Here is a 17,597-nt window from a genome sequence, read left to right as displayed (position 1 = left end):
TTTACATCTCATGAAAAGAAGAAATATATATGTAGATGTCTTTTGCTTTATAACTTTATAATTAAATATAATATTGACTTAAAAAAATCTTTACCTATAGCATTAAAAGTAACTAAGTTACTTTTGACGTTTATAAAATATGCCAAAACATCATGGGATAGTTTCTTTAACAGTGATGATATGTAATTAATTTAATATATTAATGCATGCAAACTGGTATGCTATATTGCACTGTCTAATTTTCTTCCCCTAAGATTGGAAGGCTAGAATTTAGCTCTCTGAAAAGTTTGAAATAAAAGAATAATATCTATATCTATATCTAATAGAAACTGTTTTTACTATATATATTGTCTAAAAAGAAGCACAAGAATTTTCAAATGTTCTTGAGTGTCATTAATTAATTGAGAGTTTGCAATGTGCTATTTCTTCAGGATAAATAACATATAGATACCTCAGGTACTTTAATCATTTTTCTTATCCTCATCATATGAAGTGCCAAAAAATAATGACTATTTATATAGGATGTAATCATATGTCTTAAAATATCACAATCTTCTTATTCAAATAATTAGCCAGAAAGGTAGTATCAAGGGCATACATCAAAGTTTAAGGGTTTTCTTTTTTAAATAAAACTAGTCTTTCCAGATCTGGGAGCTGAATCCACAGCCTTGCCCTTTCTAGATGAGCACTCTTCATTCAGCTAACTTTCCAACAGCTAAAAGATTTTTATTATTCTTCTTCAGGTGTTCGGGGCAGATTTATTTGCTTTATGAGTGAGCAATTATTTTATAGTTTCTTGTTTATTTTGCCTTCCTGATATTTTTCCATTTGTAAACAAAGGGGTATTTTTTTCCAACTACCATTGGGCATGTTTTTCTAAGTGTATCTAGAAAGCTTCATCCACACTTTTGCATAATGTTCCAAAATAATTATGTTAGAATTAACCTGAGTTTCTACTTTGCAGTTTTAAACTCTTGTTCATCTATCCCTCAATTAGATGGGACTGAGTATGTACGTTTTAGCAAATACAGTAAATGTTTTTTTTTTCATATTTACAGTTCTTTTATTCTAGGACATGCTATTGCCTACCTTGAGGTAGAAAGATTTGTCAAATCTTTAGAAAGGAAATCAGGCAAGCATATTTGGGATCAAATAGAACATATCATGGTCCTAGGGAGCATATTTCTCTCATTTTTAAATCAGATCTATTAGTCAACTGAATTGGCTCTGTATTATTTATTAACTAGTCGCACTTTACCAGAGTGCTAAAGAATAAAATTTGTAGCCCCAAGTCCACACTTGAAACCTAAGCAGCTCAAATCCATCTTATAATTGAAGCAGGGCTATACACTATCTGAGATTTCAGCTGCATCCTCCCGGTTATGAGTTTTACAGTAGGTACGCTACACAGTTTCTCAGAAACCATTTTTCCCTCAGTGCAGTTTATCTAAGAAGATGTATTAGTTTGTCAAGCAAGTCCTTCAGGAGGAATATCCTTGGTACCTCACTGAGGAAATGAAATTGGGTGGAGGTGGGCATAAAATGCAATATACCTTCAGGACTAAAGGCAAAAATAGAAAATGGAAGAGATTTCTTGCTTATGCACATTATCATAAATATTTAAGTCTGTGTGTACATGAACTGTCCTAATCTCCCCCTTTACTCTCACTGTACTTTGCTGTATATTAGATGTGGTGGGATCAGAGAGAATCTACATTATTCCTAGGCAGTTTATTGCCAGAGAATTGCCAGAGAAAATCAATTGAGACTTACCAAATAAACTTTAGGCACACTCTTCTTAATTTATACTAATAACCCTAATAATTAATTAATAGTAATTACTAATAACTTTAGCCTTTTAAATTTATGTAAGTCTCTGTAAAATAGGCAGTAAATATTTTTGAATTATGAGGAATATTTCATACAAAAGTGTGAGCCAGAGACTTTAAAAGGACAGAAAAGTAAAACATGTACTAAAATATTATCCAATTAAATTAGCTCTGTGAGACTATACTATCATCCTATTTAGACTTTGATTTATGTCAGCTGCCCAACGTGAAGAAAGCATTAATAGGAGAATCCTCAACCTGATAAAACCCATGGCCTCAGCTTTCTTCACCCATTGCCAATATTGCATAGGATATTCTTATTAAAAACTCCTATTTATAATTTCAATACAAAACCCTTCAGTGTTTCCTTGACTTCAGAAAATAAGGTTCAAGCACCACATTTTCCTCCTTTCTTTCATTTCTTACATTTCTTCTTCTGCCTGTCTTTCCATTCTTTTCCCTTCCCATGAACTCTTTCTTGTCCTTGACATGACAAAAGCACTTCTGGACCTCCTGTGTCTGTTCTGCCTCCAAAGCTGCTTTGTATTTGTATCACCCAGACTTGTCTCTTCATTTATGTGCTCCTGTCAGCCTCCTGTCCTGACCTCTTAGGTAACCACATATGTACCTAGTCAGTGTTGTTCTTGAATTAATGCTGTTGTTGCTCATGAATGAGCCCAGATTTCCCACATGCTGGCCTCCTCAGTGACTTTCTCTGCTGTCCTCTTTGCTGGGGTTATGGATACATGAATCTGTGTCTTTTCATGGGTACTGGGAAATGAACTAAGGTACTTGTTCATATAGCAAACAACTAACCAACAGAGACCTGTTCCTAGCCATCACCACAGTATTAACTGATTTTAGCCTCTCAGGCCCATTTTGTCTTCATGCTGCCAACCTTTCTTAGCTTTAGCTATTAAACTTTGTTGTGCACTGAGCTCACTGTGTGCATACATATTGAATTTCATTTGTTGGGGGTGTGAACTTATTTTTTTCCTTCTCAGAATCATTGCATGTGCTATCATCTCTAGTTCCCAGTCTTTACCAATAGTTTTGAAACTCATTCTTGAAATCTTAGCATTGCCATGGGGTCCCCAATGGAGGAGTTAAAGGACTGAAGGAACTGAAGGGGTTTGGCAACCCATAGGAAGAACAACAATATCAACCAACCAGACCTCCCAGAGACTAAACCACCAATCAAAGAGTACACCTGGAGTGATCCATGGCTCCAGCCACATATGTAGCAGAGGGTGGCCTTGCTGGGTATCAGTGGGAGGAGATGCCCTTGGTCCTTGGAAGGCTCAATGTCCAAGTATTGGGGGATTCCAGGTCAGGGAGGTATAAGTAGGTGGGAGGGTGAAGGAGGACCTTTATAGAAGCAGAGGGGGGAGGGGGAGTAGGATAGGGGATTTACAGAAGGGAAACAAGGAAAGGGTTGAAATGTAAATAAAGAAAGTAACCAATAAAATATTCCTTTCTAGAAAGTGATAATTTAAGTAATAATTTAATAAGTTATTTTGAGGTTACTAGTTAAATATTAGTTAAATATGTGCTCTAGGTTATAAGTTATACAAGTAGATGAGACATATTGATATTTCTCATGATTTGTACCTACCAAATAATTGCTGAATATGTTTGCCCAGATACAAATTACAGTGGATTCTTTCCTCTCCTGTCTTACTCTCAGTTCTAACAGTTTTTAACATTGACAGATTTAAACATTTTAATTGATTTTTTTTTTGTCTTGCTTTTTTTCACCCAGTGACAAATTCATTATTGCTTTTATTTCAGTACCACTTGTCCAGTACACTATAGAATTTCCATTAATATATAACCCCCTAGATAAAATGGAGTCTCATCAACAGGGAAAGATGGGTGTCATACATGAGATTAGTTCTTGGATATTGATTAAAATATCACTACCAATAAGAAACAATGAAATCCACAAAATGGTAGATATGTTTTCACGGATATAAAATAAAACTTACCTGAGTCAGACCCTGTGTTGTGAGCTTCTCTAACCTTTTGTTTTTTGAACTGTCACAACCTTGGATTGCATATAATCACTTGTAATCAACTGGGAGGAAAAAAAGGGGATTAAACTGAAACAAACAAAATCAAGCAGGAGACCTTCCGTCTGTGGAGGCGGACCTCTCAGCTAGAGGGACATGCTCCTTCCTGTACCTTCTGTGATCAATAATCTTCATCTTTAAAGGAATGGATTGGCTGCCTTGCTTCCCACTGACTTGTCCTTCAACCTACCTCCTACGGAATTGAATTTGGTACACCCATTGTAATTATGTGCTGTACCTTTACTGGAAGAACAGTACAGATCTTTGAAAGCTCTGACAGTCAGAACCCCCAGCTGGAGCTTTTAGATGCTTCTGAGTGTGTTTGCAGCTCAGCTGCTCTCAAACCTCAGAGCTATGGAAATTCCCACTTGTCTTGCACTGGGGACAGAGGCCCATACTGTGTATATCTATTAAACTAGCATGTCTTCGGAGGAGAGAAGGCAATAATTAGTTCTCTTAGTAATCAGTACTTTTGTTTTTCTGACTTCAAAATTACCCATATTTTTCAATTAAAAACATTCTCAAGCTATAATCTAGAGGGAAAAAGATGTTTTGATAGCTTCATAGTTGTAAATCATTAATGAACAGAACAGATTATGTGATATTACTGACAGAACAATGCTATTTTTTTCTTACTTCTTCTGCACAAATAAATGAAGGAAAAGGAAGAGTTAGAACCGCAACTATAAGCAGCTTTTGGTTTAATTGTTTTAAAGACTTTAAAAAGAGCTTACAGACCCTAATAAAGAAAGCTTAACCAGGTGAAAAGGAGACTGGTAAAAAGCATCCGTCCCCCTCTTTATTATATCAAAAGCAAGTAGTTTAAAAGGAAAATTGTAGGTTTTGTTAGTATTACATCATTTTCTGCGTTTGCATATTCATTAGAAAAAAAATCACATTTTTCTTCATTTTGCTGGAAATCAGTGTGTTCAGTGTTTTAGCAAGCAACGCTCAACTGTTTCTGGTTTCATTTGTCTGCACATATGAATGCCAGCTTTCACTTGTAGATGTTGATAATTTTATCTGAGGAAAGGGCATCTTAATAATTTTTGATTAATTGAGAGAAAATTCACTATGAGTCATTCACAAATCCCTGTATTTATATTAATGGTCATTTCATTAACTTCTCATATTAATCCATTCTCATGATAGGATTGTTTGTTGCTGTCACCTTTTATAATAAAACAAGGCAAAAATCAAACCACCTGAAAATTTACTATTCATGGTAGTTCAGTTTTGTGAATGATTACTTTTCATTACATTTTAAAATATCAAAATTTCATCATCTTATTTATTCCCTTATGTGTCTAATTTCCTGATAAAATAGCACAGCTTCACCGTAGTTCTAATAGTCATTTGTGGCCTCAAATAGGTGTTTTGACAAGAATATTTTGAAATTCCTATTCAACTTCTTAGTGTGAATCCTCTGAGTTTACAGTGTCTTTGGGGGCAGACATTGTTATTGTGTTCTGTTCCATACTAAAGGCGAGTAGATGTTTCTCAATGCATAATTTCCACATATCACTATCTTTGGGGAAATATTCTCTATCACCACATCATTATTTTTCTGATGTAGAGTCAGTTTTCACCACTCTATTTTTTAAAGCTTCAATTCACAGATTAACCATGGCCCTCATCTCTCATGACAGCTAACGCGAAAACATTCCCTTTTTCTACCTTCACCAGGAATTCTTGTATTGATTATTTTCTCTAGGTACTGGATTTAGTGCACGGGGTAAAGCAATAAAGAAAAGCATTCCTGCCCTTGAAGAAATGATTGTGTGTTACAAAATAAGAAAATTGTTCATTTAACAGAGCATCCCAAATGTTTCTGCTTCATCGCTGTAACTCCAGACAGAATTTTGCCTCTGAATTTAACTGTGAACCAAAGAGAAATCCATCCTTTAATGTCCCTGAATCCCTCCTGTTTATAGTAAAATAAGAATAAACCTTTTGTAAATTCAGTGAATAATACCTCTTAATAATGATTGTCTCTATCCATGTAATAACTGGATAATAACAGAACAGATTCTGTTAATTTCAAAGACTAAAGTTTCTGTTTGATTCAGATATGATAGACATCAATCAAAGGTGAGGTAAATAACCCTAAAGGTTATGTCATTCATGCATCATTCTTAGCACTGATGCTTCTTATTTTTTCTATGCATTCTCGTGGTATTTTGCTATTAGATCTATATTCACCAGCTTTATAGTTATGAAGTATATACAATTCAAATTACATCAATGAAACTGTACCTAGCTCTTTGGGGAAATAACCTACTTGTAGTTCTCTCACTAAAGCTGTCAATGCATTTTTTTAATATAGTACACATAAGCTGAAAAATGAGAGTCACTTGATGTGATTTGATAGACAAGTAACTTGCAACACAAATAAATCCCCTACATAATACAACACCCTGGTCAGCATCCCACATCACTTCAAGAAATGAATTATAAAATAAAGGATGCCAGTCAACTAAAATGCTGTGAGGGACCTCAACAGCAAATAAAGCATACATTCAGCAGAGTCTGTGCTTTATTTACTTATATCACTTAGGAACACTCAAGCACCTCTATGAGACATGACCCTTTTAATAGTTGTATATTTGGCTGGGGATGTAGCTCCTTATTATTTGTAACCATGGCTATCCATGTTACTCCTTTAAAAAGCCAAACCCTCTGATGGCAAATCAGCTTTTGCCCATCAATACATACTGATCAAACTGTTAGAATTCACACTTAAGATTGAAACAACCCCTATTGATGTGTTCTGGAGAGAGTAATTGATTGATAATGATATCCGCAAATGAGGTCACTTTCTCTCCAGTCTCTTGATTTTCTTTAATACGGTAAGAAATATATATTATGTATATTGTGTAGGAAAACTGGAGCATGATATTTTCAGTCTAGCCAGTGGATAATGAGCCACATTTTTCATTAACTACCACAGACACACATTACTTAATTGTGGATCCAAAAAGACTTTATCTCATATTTGGCAGACACATTAAGATCCTGTGTCTTTCTTGCTAGGGGTTTCTAAGGATTAATAACGAAGATGAAGCTAACAACAGCAACTATTTTCCTGTGCTTAAATGGTATCACTTGACACCACAGACATGTTCCATATAATATCCCATTTATGTCCTATGGAACATGCAAAAATAATTTAATGAATGTGTTTTGCTGAGAAACACTAGCTAACTTTGCATTGTATTAGTTAGGGTTCTCTAGAGTTACAGAACTTATGGATAGTCTCTATATTGTAAAGGAATTTATTGATGACTTACAGTCTGCAGTCCATCTCCCAACAATGGTCAGTAGCAGCTGTGAATGAAGTCCAAGGATCTAGCAGTTGCTCAGTCCCACACTGAGGTGAAGGAGAGATAGCCTTCCTTCTTCCAATGTCCTTATATAGTCTCCAGCAGAAGGTGTAGCACAGATTAAAGGTGTGTGCCACCACACCTTTAATGCCAGATGACCTTGAACTCAGAGATCTCTCTGTATTAATCTTCTGGAATCTATAGCTACTATGCCTCAAGATCTCCATACCAAGATTCAGGTCAGAAACTTCTATCTCCTAGCCTCCAGATTAGGGTTACTGGTGAGCCTTCCAATTCTGGATTGTAGTTAATTCCAGATATAGTCAAGTTGACAACCAGGAATAACCACTACAGTCACATAGCTATAAATCGACAAAACTAGAGTTTGGGTTCACTACTGCAAAACTTAAAAATCTGTATCTTTGATCCCAACACTTGGGAGGCAGAGGCAGGCGGGTTTCTGAGTTCGGCCAGCCTGGTCTACAAAGTGAGTTCCAGGACAGCCAGGGCTACAGAGAAAGCCTGTCTCAAAAAATAAAAAACAAACAAAAGAATGTGGGTAAAAACTATCAATATGCAGTGTTGCATGAGCGATTATAATAATTGGAATTTTAGTCTAACATTGAAAATCTTAATAAGCAGTAGCTAATAGTGTCTTTGTTAGTAAAAAAAGAAATGTAGTATTGGTACATAAAAAAAGCACCAACCAAACTCACTTCAATCATAATTACAACATGCAGAATAACAGTATTTTCTTGTAAATGTTCATATTTGCAACAAGTATCTTTCATTCTACCTTCCCACAACTTAGAAAAATAATCACAATAATTTTCCTAAGTTTTCAGATTTAAAAAGTGACAATCTGAAAAATAGGTAGATAATTACACCCAGAAAATTATTTTTGACTGATTTTATTGCTGAACTGCATTCTGTCTGCCTCTGCTGTCTCTCTTGGTCCTTGATATATCCTCCTTTTGTTTATATCACAGCAGATCCCAAGCACATTCATCTTCCCACAAGCCGTGAAACAAAATGAACAAGCAAAACCTCACCAATTCTATACCAACTTCAACTTCTGAAGTTTTTAAGTTTTATTTCTTTTTTTAGTTTTCATCCATGTGGTAGAGACAGGTAGTAGGTCAGCCCTGAGAACACACATACACACCCACAGTAACAAAGTAGAGATTGAACAGGAAGTAACGTGAGACTATAAACACATAAAGTCTGCCCCTAGTGATGCAATTTTTCCAGCAAAGCATATTTCATAAGCCTGCCCAAACAGCTTTTCCAAAGAGTGAACAAGTGTTAAATACCTGAGCCTATGGAGGTATTTCTCATTCAAAGCATCACACATAAATAGTTGCAGTGCAATGACAACACACATTTCCTCGGATGTTTTGGAGAATTAAATCATTCATGCAGAAAAATGTCTGACAGAAAATCCTCAATAAATGTTAACTGTTGTTATTGCTATAACTATTCTTACTAAAATATACTTGTTAGCTATACTATTTCTGCTGAAGGCAATATTAAAAAGTGAACAAAATCAAATTCATACTCTGAGGTTTTATGCCAAGAATTGAAATATAGAGTCAAGATAGAATAAAATATAAATGTACATATGTGTTATTAGCACTTAAACAAGACTGAAAGCTTATGCATATCTGGCTGAGGTTTACATTCCTTGTTGATTTTACACCGATGCTACCTTGGTGGACTGGTTCCTGTATGATCTCTACACATTCCAACCTAGCAGAGAGATGCTAACTAGAAGCTGAAAACACACCCTGAAAGTAGATGGCATTTTCCATTAGACTAGGGTACAGGACTGAATAAAGTAAGAAAAGAAAAGAGGAAAAAGAGATGAGTGTCAGCATTGTTTTCTTTCTACTTCTTGTCTGTAAGTACAATGTGACCAATCACCTAATGCTCCCACTACCAAGCCTTCCCTATTATGATGAATCTTTCTCCAAGGTAGCCCTTTCTCCCTTTAGCTGCTTTTGATCCAGTATTTTATCACACAAACAAGAAAGTAGTCATAGAAGGTGGTTTCATAAATGTATATGATGGTGTACAACATCCAGAGCACTCACTGTAGCAGGCCAGTTTTGCATAAACTGAAAGAAGAAATGGTTTCAGGAGAGATATGGAGATTGATACATTGTGAAGTAGTAATACATACAGAAACTTGATTTTCTACACATGCATACACAGAGGGACTTGTACATGTTGGGCACAGACTTTAAAGTGATACTTTTCCAGTCTCATTTACTTTACATGGACTACATGCAGTTTCTTGTGTAACATTCCTGTAGTTATGAAAACATATCTGTTCAACCTCTGAACCAGTTCTCATATAAATACTCTCAGTTATTCTTTAGGTCTCTTTCCTATGTGTTCTCTTTTACATATATGTAAACACACTGAAACACTAGTGTACTAGTGTATTATTTTCTCTAATAAGAAGTTCTTATTAAATATTGCAGTGGTTTAATTCTTCCAGGAAACTTCTCTTGAACTTACGATGTCTTTGCCTATCTAGAATTGTGTCTGTTTTATTTCCTGCAGTACTTGTCACATGTCTGTTTCACATTTTTCCATATATATATATATATATATATATATAAGCAACTGAAAATAGGTAGTGTGCTTAGTGTTTGCCAAGAGAGTACGGAAGAAACATGAAACATGAGGGCAATTTGTATACTTGAAACAGAATAGTCCAATGTGTTGAGAGGTATATAAATACTGAAGCAGGGCAAGAGTCACTTCATTTACTTTATATATCTGCCAGGAAATGGTATGAAGTAATAGACTTCATAGAAGTCAATTGTTCACATAGAGAGACAGATACCCACAGTTACTAGGCAAGTTACTGTAAAAGGTGAGCCTCAGAAGTGGTTTGCCTCACTACTATAGCCATCATAGTTTACCCAGGAATTCACTGTAGCTATTGAATGTGAAGTATGTACATTTCTCATAAATGTGACAAACTATCTTACAGAAGGGAGACAAGGGTTATTTGGCTTATGTTTTCAGATTTAAGTCCATCATCTCAGGGGAAGGCATGGCAGGGCAGATCAGTTAATGATGGTTGAATGTATGTGGCAAAAGTTGTCCACACCACAGTAGGCCAGGAAACAATGTTTGTGACAGTTGTACCTTTCCAAGTGCTGCACCTAGTAAGTCACTTCACCCCGCTCAGTCATACTTCTTAAGGTACCACAAATTTCCAAAATCATGCCAACAGCTAGTGAACATGTACTTGAAACCTCATCACATGGGGCATGACAGAATGTACAATGGAAGGGTGCTGTATGTTTTAAAAACAGTTCCTCCGAGCTGCAATTGCATGTGAAGCTCTTCCGAACACTGAGATAAAAAAAGATCAAAAGTTGAAGACTAACTTTGGCTACAAAATGAGAACATATTTAAAACCAAAGAACTTTTGTTCATGCTTTCCATGAATTTCATGCTGCTTGCAGATATCTCAGTGCCTAGTCTGTGCTCAGCATTTGAATTTTAGTGATGTGCCAAATTGAGTATAATTAGCATATTTAATGATTTCTATTCATTGTGTGTGCAGAAACAATCCTGGGTACCTAGTCTCCACCCATCCCTTTCTCTGATTTCATTTGGTAAATTAAAACTAATTAAATAATCTGGAGCTAACGGAAATTCAAACCTCAAAATAATTATTATTGGAGTTATACCAAAGAGAATTTGAAATGTGCATTAGGACTCTGACAAAAATATAATTAAAACACAAGTTGAACTGTTTTTGAATAAAACCAACAAGAAAATTTTGAATAATGTATTATTAACACTGACATTTGACATGCAGGTGAAAAACCTTTAGGACATATTTAAATATTCACCAAATTTGATGAATATAAATACTAAGCACAAAAATATGAAATGATTCATCCCAGTTACTCCTTTGACTACAACATTATACGGGCAGATACTTTCTTTAGAAAAGTTGGTTGTAGCCAGGCATGGTGGCACACGCCTTTAATCCCCACACTTGGGAGGCAGAGTCTGGTGGATTTCTGAGTTTGAGACCAGTCTGGTCTACAAAGTGAGTTCCAGGACAGCCAGGGCTACACAGAGAAACCCTGTCTTGAAAGACAAAAACAAAAATAAAAACAACAAAAAAAGAAAAGTTGGTTGTATTTTGGCCATCATGTACAACCTCTATGCACTTAGCTCAATTTCATACATATATGTTTTCCTACTTTATCTCAGGAACACATTTTGTCCATTTGTATGCTACGAATGACGAAAGGCTTTACAATTAACATGTAGAAGCTGTTTACACTTAGCTGTGTTTTATTTAGGTTATAATCATGATTCTGTTTCTTGTTTAACAAACCTGACCTCTTTTGAGTTTTTTAAACTTTACCTAAATATTCCTTGGAAAGTTTAGAACAAACAAAAGCAGTATATTTTCAATGTCAGAGAGAACTGGCCAGACTTGGAATATTGTCCATGAGTTTATCCCCAATAAATAGGTGAAAGAACAGTATAAAAAGATGTTCTCACAGAGATTCCTTATCTTATAGATGAGCACGGTGAAAATGTTACGTCCTCGTCTCACGAGCATCCTTTTCAAACTCACCTTTGAAGAACATGTCAACAACATCAAACCAAGCATCATAGCAGTAACTCTTGCATGTGAAGAACTGAAGAAAAGTGAAAGCTTTAAGAGACTCTTAGAGTTGATTCTTCTGGTTGGAAACTACATGAACTCAGGCTCCAGGAATGCCCAGTCTCTAGGTTTTAAGATTAACTTTCTGTGTAAGGTAAGACACCATTTTATAGTATTAATTTATAACAGTCAGTTTTTGGTATGTGAGCTGAAATTAACTAAATGGAAATAATCTATCAATTCTAAATCACATGTAGTTGGAGTGATGTTGAAAGCATATAAACTATATATTGAGTAAAATAAATATTTTTTATATATTTTTGAAACAAAATTCAAAACACTAAAGTCCTTTTTGTTTATGTCTTTCTGGTTGAATCTTACTAGGGAATAGATACCCTATAAAATTTGTCTAGATAAAATAGATTTACCCTAATATTCCACACTGTTTGTGGTTATTTTATGTCTCTAGAAAGTATTTTGAAGACTTAAATTAGATGAAGAAATCAGTAATTTTTCTTCAGATATGCTTTGATTAGTCTACTCTATGAAAATAAAACTATTTATTTGTAATGTTGTGCAACTAGGAACACACTGATTATCACAATAGCAGCCTAGACCATTAAAAATGAAATATTAATATTACTCCTTTGACTGGACAAATCTTATTATTTTTGAGACTTATGAAAAGGAGACAAAAAAACAGAGAATACCCACAGTGATCATATGTGTCCAAGCAGGGCAAGCCAACTTATTTAAGGAAAAGATCTGTCTGTTATACACAGACAATTGAAAAGATTCTGAGGTGAAGCCCTTTGAGGAAGCTTGAGATGAAAATGTGTCTGAAGAGAAGTAATTTTTCCTTGACAACTCCCCAAGCTTTCAGTTTATTCCGCTTTCATATCTGAAAACACTGCAGAGGTTTGGCTACTTCTAGACACATATTTTAACAACAATCCCACATGGTATAAAGTATCTTATTTTTCATACATTAACCCATGCCAGTTGCAAATCCAGAAACTATCATTTTGATATGCATGAAAAATTATTTGACTGTGATAATTCTAATATATATATTAGAATAATATATATATGTATATATTTATATGTGTGTGTCTGTGTGTGGGGGGATAGCATTTATAAATGATAATAATGATATATAATCACATATATATATATATATATATATGTATGTATAATGAGATTTTGACTATCTCTTTACTCCTGATATTTCTTAGATATTAAAAAAGGTAATAACAATAAAATCGACAGATTATTTTTTATTCCCTCTTCTTGTAGTAGTAGGGAACATATCATTTCATCAGACAATATCATGTAGAATAAGGTAATATTTACAATAAATAAGAACAATTATATCTGTATTTATAAGGTAAAATTACTTCAGGGTTGTTCATTCAATTATAGGACATGTATCCCATCCTACCTTACTAGGATGCTAATTGGTTTGATTATATTCCCTATGTATAGTTTATAAATCCATACATTTACTTTACTATTATGAAAATATTGAATATTAAAGAAAATGTCAGAAACTTCTATTACACATATTTAAAGCATACTTTATATATCTATATTACATTTAAGTTATATATAAAAATCTTAAACAAATTCTTCTAATTTGAACAAATATGCCAATTTCAAACTGCCAAATAAATTCAAATTTATTATGTAAATGATTACTTGAAGAGAAAATGAACAGCTCATATATATAAAAGAACAAAAGATCATACTAATCTCACAGAAAGATTTTATACTTATGGCATGTATTTTGGATAGAGAGATTTCTTTCTGTCATCTACCTGTCAAATAAAAGTTTTTCCATATAGCACTGATCTGACATCTATCACTAGAGGTATGCTCAAAGGATTTAGCACAAAGATTTTTGCCAACTTCAAATAAAATAAAAAATCGTCTTGGGGGAAATACTATCATGTAGTAATAGGTATTCTAAAGGAAAAAAAAGTAAAAATTTTACAATATTCTGCCACACTTTCAGTTGGATTTTTATCATCTGGGAAACACATTGGGGAAAATACATGTCATTAATACAGAGAAGTATTATATACATGCATGATATTCCCACAATGTTTAGGAATAAAAAGTAGTTCCTAAAATACAAAGTATTCTGACTAGATGTAACTGTCTAAAATGACAAAAATTTACTGAAGTGAATAGAAATAGTTAGCTTAGATCTGTAATCTTTTAAAGATGGAATTAACTTACCACTGATACGAGATTAGCTAGAATTGCTGTTAAACTTGATTTATAAAAGATTACTTGGATGATTTTCTTTTTTTAACAAATTGCAGAGGGAATTCATTCTGAAAAATACTGATTATGCTTCAAAAGTGATACCATTTTTCACGTAAATTTTTCGAATGATAAATCTTTTTCTTTGATTTAAAATTACCATCTACTGCTTTTTACAAGAACTCTAAAACACATTAAAATATTCATCTCCTGTAAAAGGAAGCATGGTGTAAATAATTAAATGTTATCAGATGTGTTTCAATGCATAATATAAAATATTTGGATGCTCAAAATTCACTGCCATGTTATTTAGGAATAAAAGGAAAAAAAAATGGATTAACCGAAATGCCAAGTAACATGAATGGATACAGTGACAATAAAATGCTTTGTTAATTTCAGTAGTGAATTATCTCTTGTGAGTCACCAAACTGATGTGCCCTGCTCAAAAAACCAAACCAAACCAAAGAAAAAAAAAACAAAAACAAAAAATATGAAAAGTTTTTAAATCAGTGATTTTCTACGTATAGGTCATGATACCTTTGGGGGTCTAATGACTCTTTCACAGGGTTTGCCTAAACCAGTCAGAAGTCAAAGAAATTTACATCATGATTCATAAGAGTGGTTTACATTATACTTATGAAGCAGCAATAGAAGTTTGAGAACCATTGATTTAAATGAAGCTGAATTTACATTGCAAGATTGTACTATGTTTCACTGTTAGCCATTGAAATTCTGAGTGTAATAGCATATATAATATACATGTCCTGAAAATATTCCAAAATATCAAGCATTCTCTATACATTTATCTACATTAACACATAAATATGGATCATCAGAAGGTTATAACCAAAAGTGACTCTGAGAGTTTGAACATGATTGGCCCACGTAGTGACACTACTATGTTGGGCCTTATTGGAGTATGTGTGTCCTTTTTGTAGGAACTATGTCACTGTGGGGGTGGGATTTGAAACCATCCTAGCTGAGTGGGAGACAGTGTGTACTCTCCTGGCTACAGTAGGATGAAAGTGTATAACTGTCAACTCCTTTGTCAGCACCATATCATCCTGGAAAGTACCATGTTTCTAGCCTTGGATAAAAGGGACTGAACCTCGGAACCTGTAAGTAACCCCTAGTTAAATGTTGCCTTGGAAAGGATCTTTACCTATCCTAAATCAGATAGGGGACTAATATCCAATATATATAAAGAACTCAAGAAGGTGGACTCCAGAAAATCAATTAACCCCATTAAAAAATGGGGCTCAGAGCTAAACAAAGAATTCTCACCTGAGGAGTATGGAATGGCTGAGAAGCACCTGAAAAAATGTTCAACATCCTTAATCATCAGGGAAATGCAAATCAAAACAACCCTGAGATTCCATCTCATACCAGTCAGAATGGCTAAGATCAAAAATTCAGGTGACAGCAGATGCTGGCAAGGATGTGGAGAAAGAGGAACACTCCTCCATTGTTGGTGGGATTGTAATCTTGTACAACCACTCTGGAAGTCAGTCTGGTGGTTCCTCAGAAAATTGGACATAGTACTACCTGAGGATCCTGCAATACCTCTCCTGGGCATATATCCAGAAGATGTTCCAACCGGTTCATATGTTCATAGCAGCCTTATTTATAATAGCCAGAAGCTGGAAAGAACCCAGATGCCCCTCAACAGAGGAATGGATACAGAAAATGTGGTACATTTATGTGGGATGCCTGACTCGCCAGCAAGAAAGACACCACAATAGGATCCTTCTGCACACGTTTATTGGGCTGCCCATTGACTGTGTAGGCAAAAGACTCCAGCCCTGGGTCTCTCACTCTTATATACTATCAGTTCCCATCCACTCACAGCAGGCCACATCACCTCACCAGGTAGGCAGCTTCAGCTAATCAGGGCAGCAGGGGCATATCTCCACCAAAATGGCTTCGCCAGTAACCTGGTACACCTGCGCAGCTCTCATGATGTTTGTGGTTTATATGAGGAAGTCAGGTGCAAGTCATAAGACTTAGCTGCAGTCCCTGGCACCTTTTTGGGACTGCTGCCACACCTGCTCCCCACACATTTACACAATGGAGTACTACTACTCAGCTATTAAAAAGAAAGAATTCATGAAATTCCTAGGCAAAGGGATGGACTTGGAGGGCATCATCCTGAGTGAGGTAACCCAATCACAAAAGAACTCACATGATATGTACTCACTGATAAGTGGATATTAGCCCAGAAACTTGTAATACCAAAGATATAAGATACAATTTGCAAAACACATGAAACTCAAGAAAAACGGAGACCAAAGTGTGGACGCTTTGCCCCTTCTTAGAATTGGGAAAAAATCACCCATGGAAGGAATTACAGAGACAAAGTTTGGAGCTGAGACGAAAGGATGGACCATCTAGAGACTGCCATATCCAGGGATCCATCCCATAATCAGCCTCCAAATGCTGACACCATTGCATACACTAGCAAGATTTTGCTGAAAGGACTCTGATATAGCTGTTTCTTGTGAGACAATGCCGGGGCCTAGAAAACACAGAAGTGGATGCTCACAGTCAGTTATTGGATGGATCACAGGGCCCCCAACAGAGGAGCTAGAGAAAGTACCCAAGGAGCTGAAGGGGTCTGCAACCCTGTAGGTGGAACAACAATATGAACTAACCAGTACCCCCTGGAGCTCTTGTCTCTAACTGCATATGATTCAGAATATCGCCTTGTCAGCCATCAGTGGCAAAAGAGGCCCAGTGTTCTTGCAAACTTTATATGCCTCAGTACAGGGGATCGCCAGGGCCAAGAAGCAGGAGTGGGTGTGTAGGGGAGGGCGGAGGGTATGGGGTACTTTTGGGATAGCTTTGGAAATGTAAATGAAGAAAATACCTAATAAAAATTAAAAAAAAAAAATAAAGAGTTGCCTTGGTCATGATGTCTCTTCTCAGCAATAGAAACCCTAAGTTGGTGACTATCTGATTCAAGGGCAAAGTTGAGTTCGTTGGTAAGATCTGATATGCCTCAACCAGAAAATAAAGAAAAAGTAAAGAAGTTGACCTTTAAAGGAACAAGCAGGTTTTAAAAATGGTTCAGTGTTTAAGAACAGTAGGTGTTCTTCCAGGGGACCCTGGTTTGATTCCTCTCTCCCAAATAGTAGCTCAAAACTCAGTACTTACCATTAAATACATCCCTAAAGAATATACCCACTGTATGTGGTAGTGAAATTTGTATATAATCCAGGAGAAAATCTGAGGAAAGACTGTCACTTAAGTGACATGTAAATTCTTATAAATGTTGACAGTCTAATCATTTTTATTCAAAACACTGTGAATTGCATCATTAATGTTTAAATTTTAGGATAAAATGGTAGTTAAACACAAAAATAACAACAACAAAGGTCTAATGCTCTGGGAGGTGAATATTTAAGCCAGTGTATTAGACAATTCAGGTTTTGTGCAAAAATACCACTGACTTGTT

General features: G+C 35.2%; 1 protein-coding gene across 3 annotated transcripts in view; it reads left to right on the top strand.

The window, feature by feature from the left end:
* The window catches only part of Diaph2 (diaphanous related formin 2), a 707,007-nt gene that overhangs the window by 308,245 nt on the left and 381,165 nt on the right, over window positions 1-17,597 (top strand). For all 3 annotated transcript variants that reach the window (XM_021152793.3, XM_021152792.3, XM_085838035.1), the window contains one exon: window positions 11,790-12,029. In XM_021152793.3, the coding sequence (XP_021008452.1) occupies window positions 11,790-12,029 (240 nt within the window). The remainder of the gene's footprint in view (window positions 1-11,789; window positions 12,030-17,597) is intronic.

Source organism: Mus caroli, unplaced genomic scaffold, assembly GCF_978045245.1.
Source record: "Mus caroli unplaced genomic scaffold, Mus_caroli_1 scaffold_5, whole genome shotgun sequence".
In the NCBI taxonomy this organism is placed as follows: domain Eukaryota; kingdom Metazoa; phylum Chordata; class Mammalia; order Rodentia; family Muridae; genus Mus; species Mus caroli.
The sequence above is the reverse complement of the archived record's forward strand: the minus strand, read 5'-3'. Positions and strand labels throughout refer to the sequence as shown.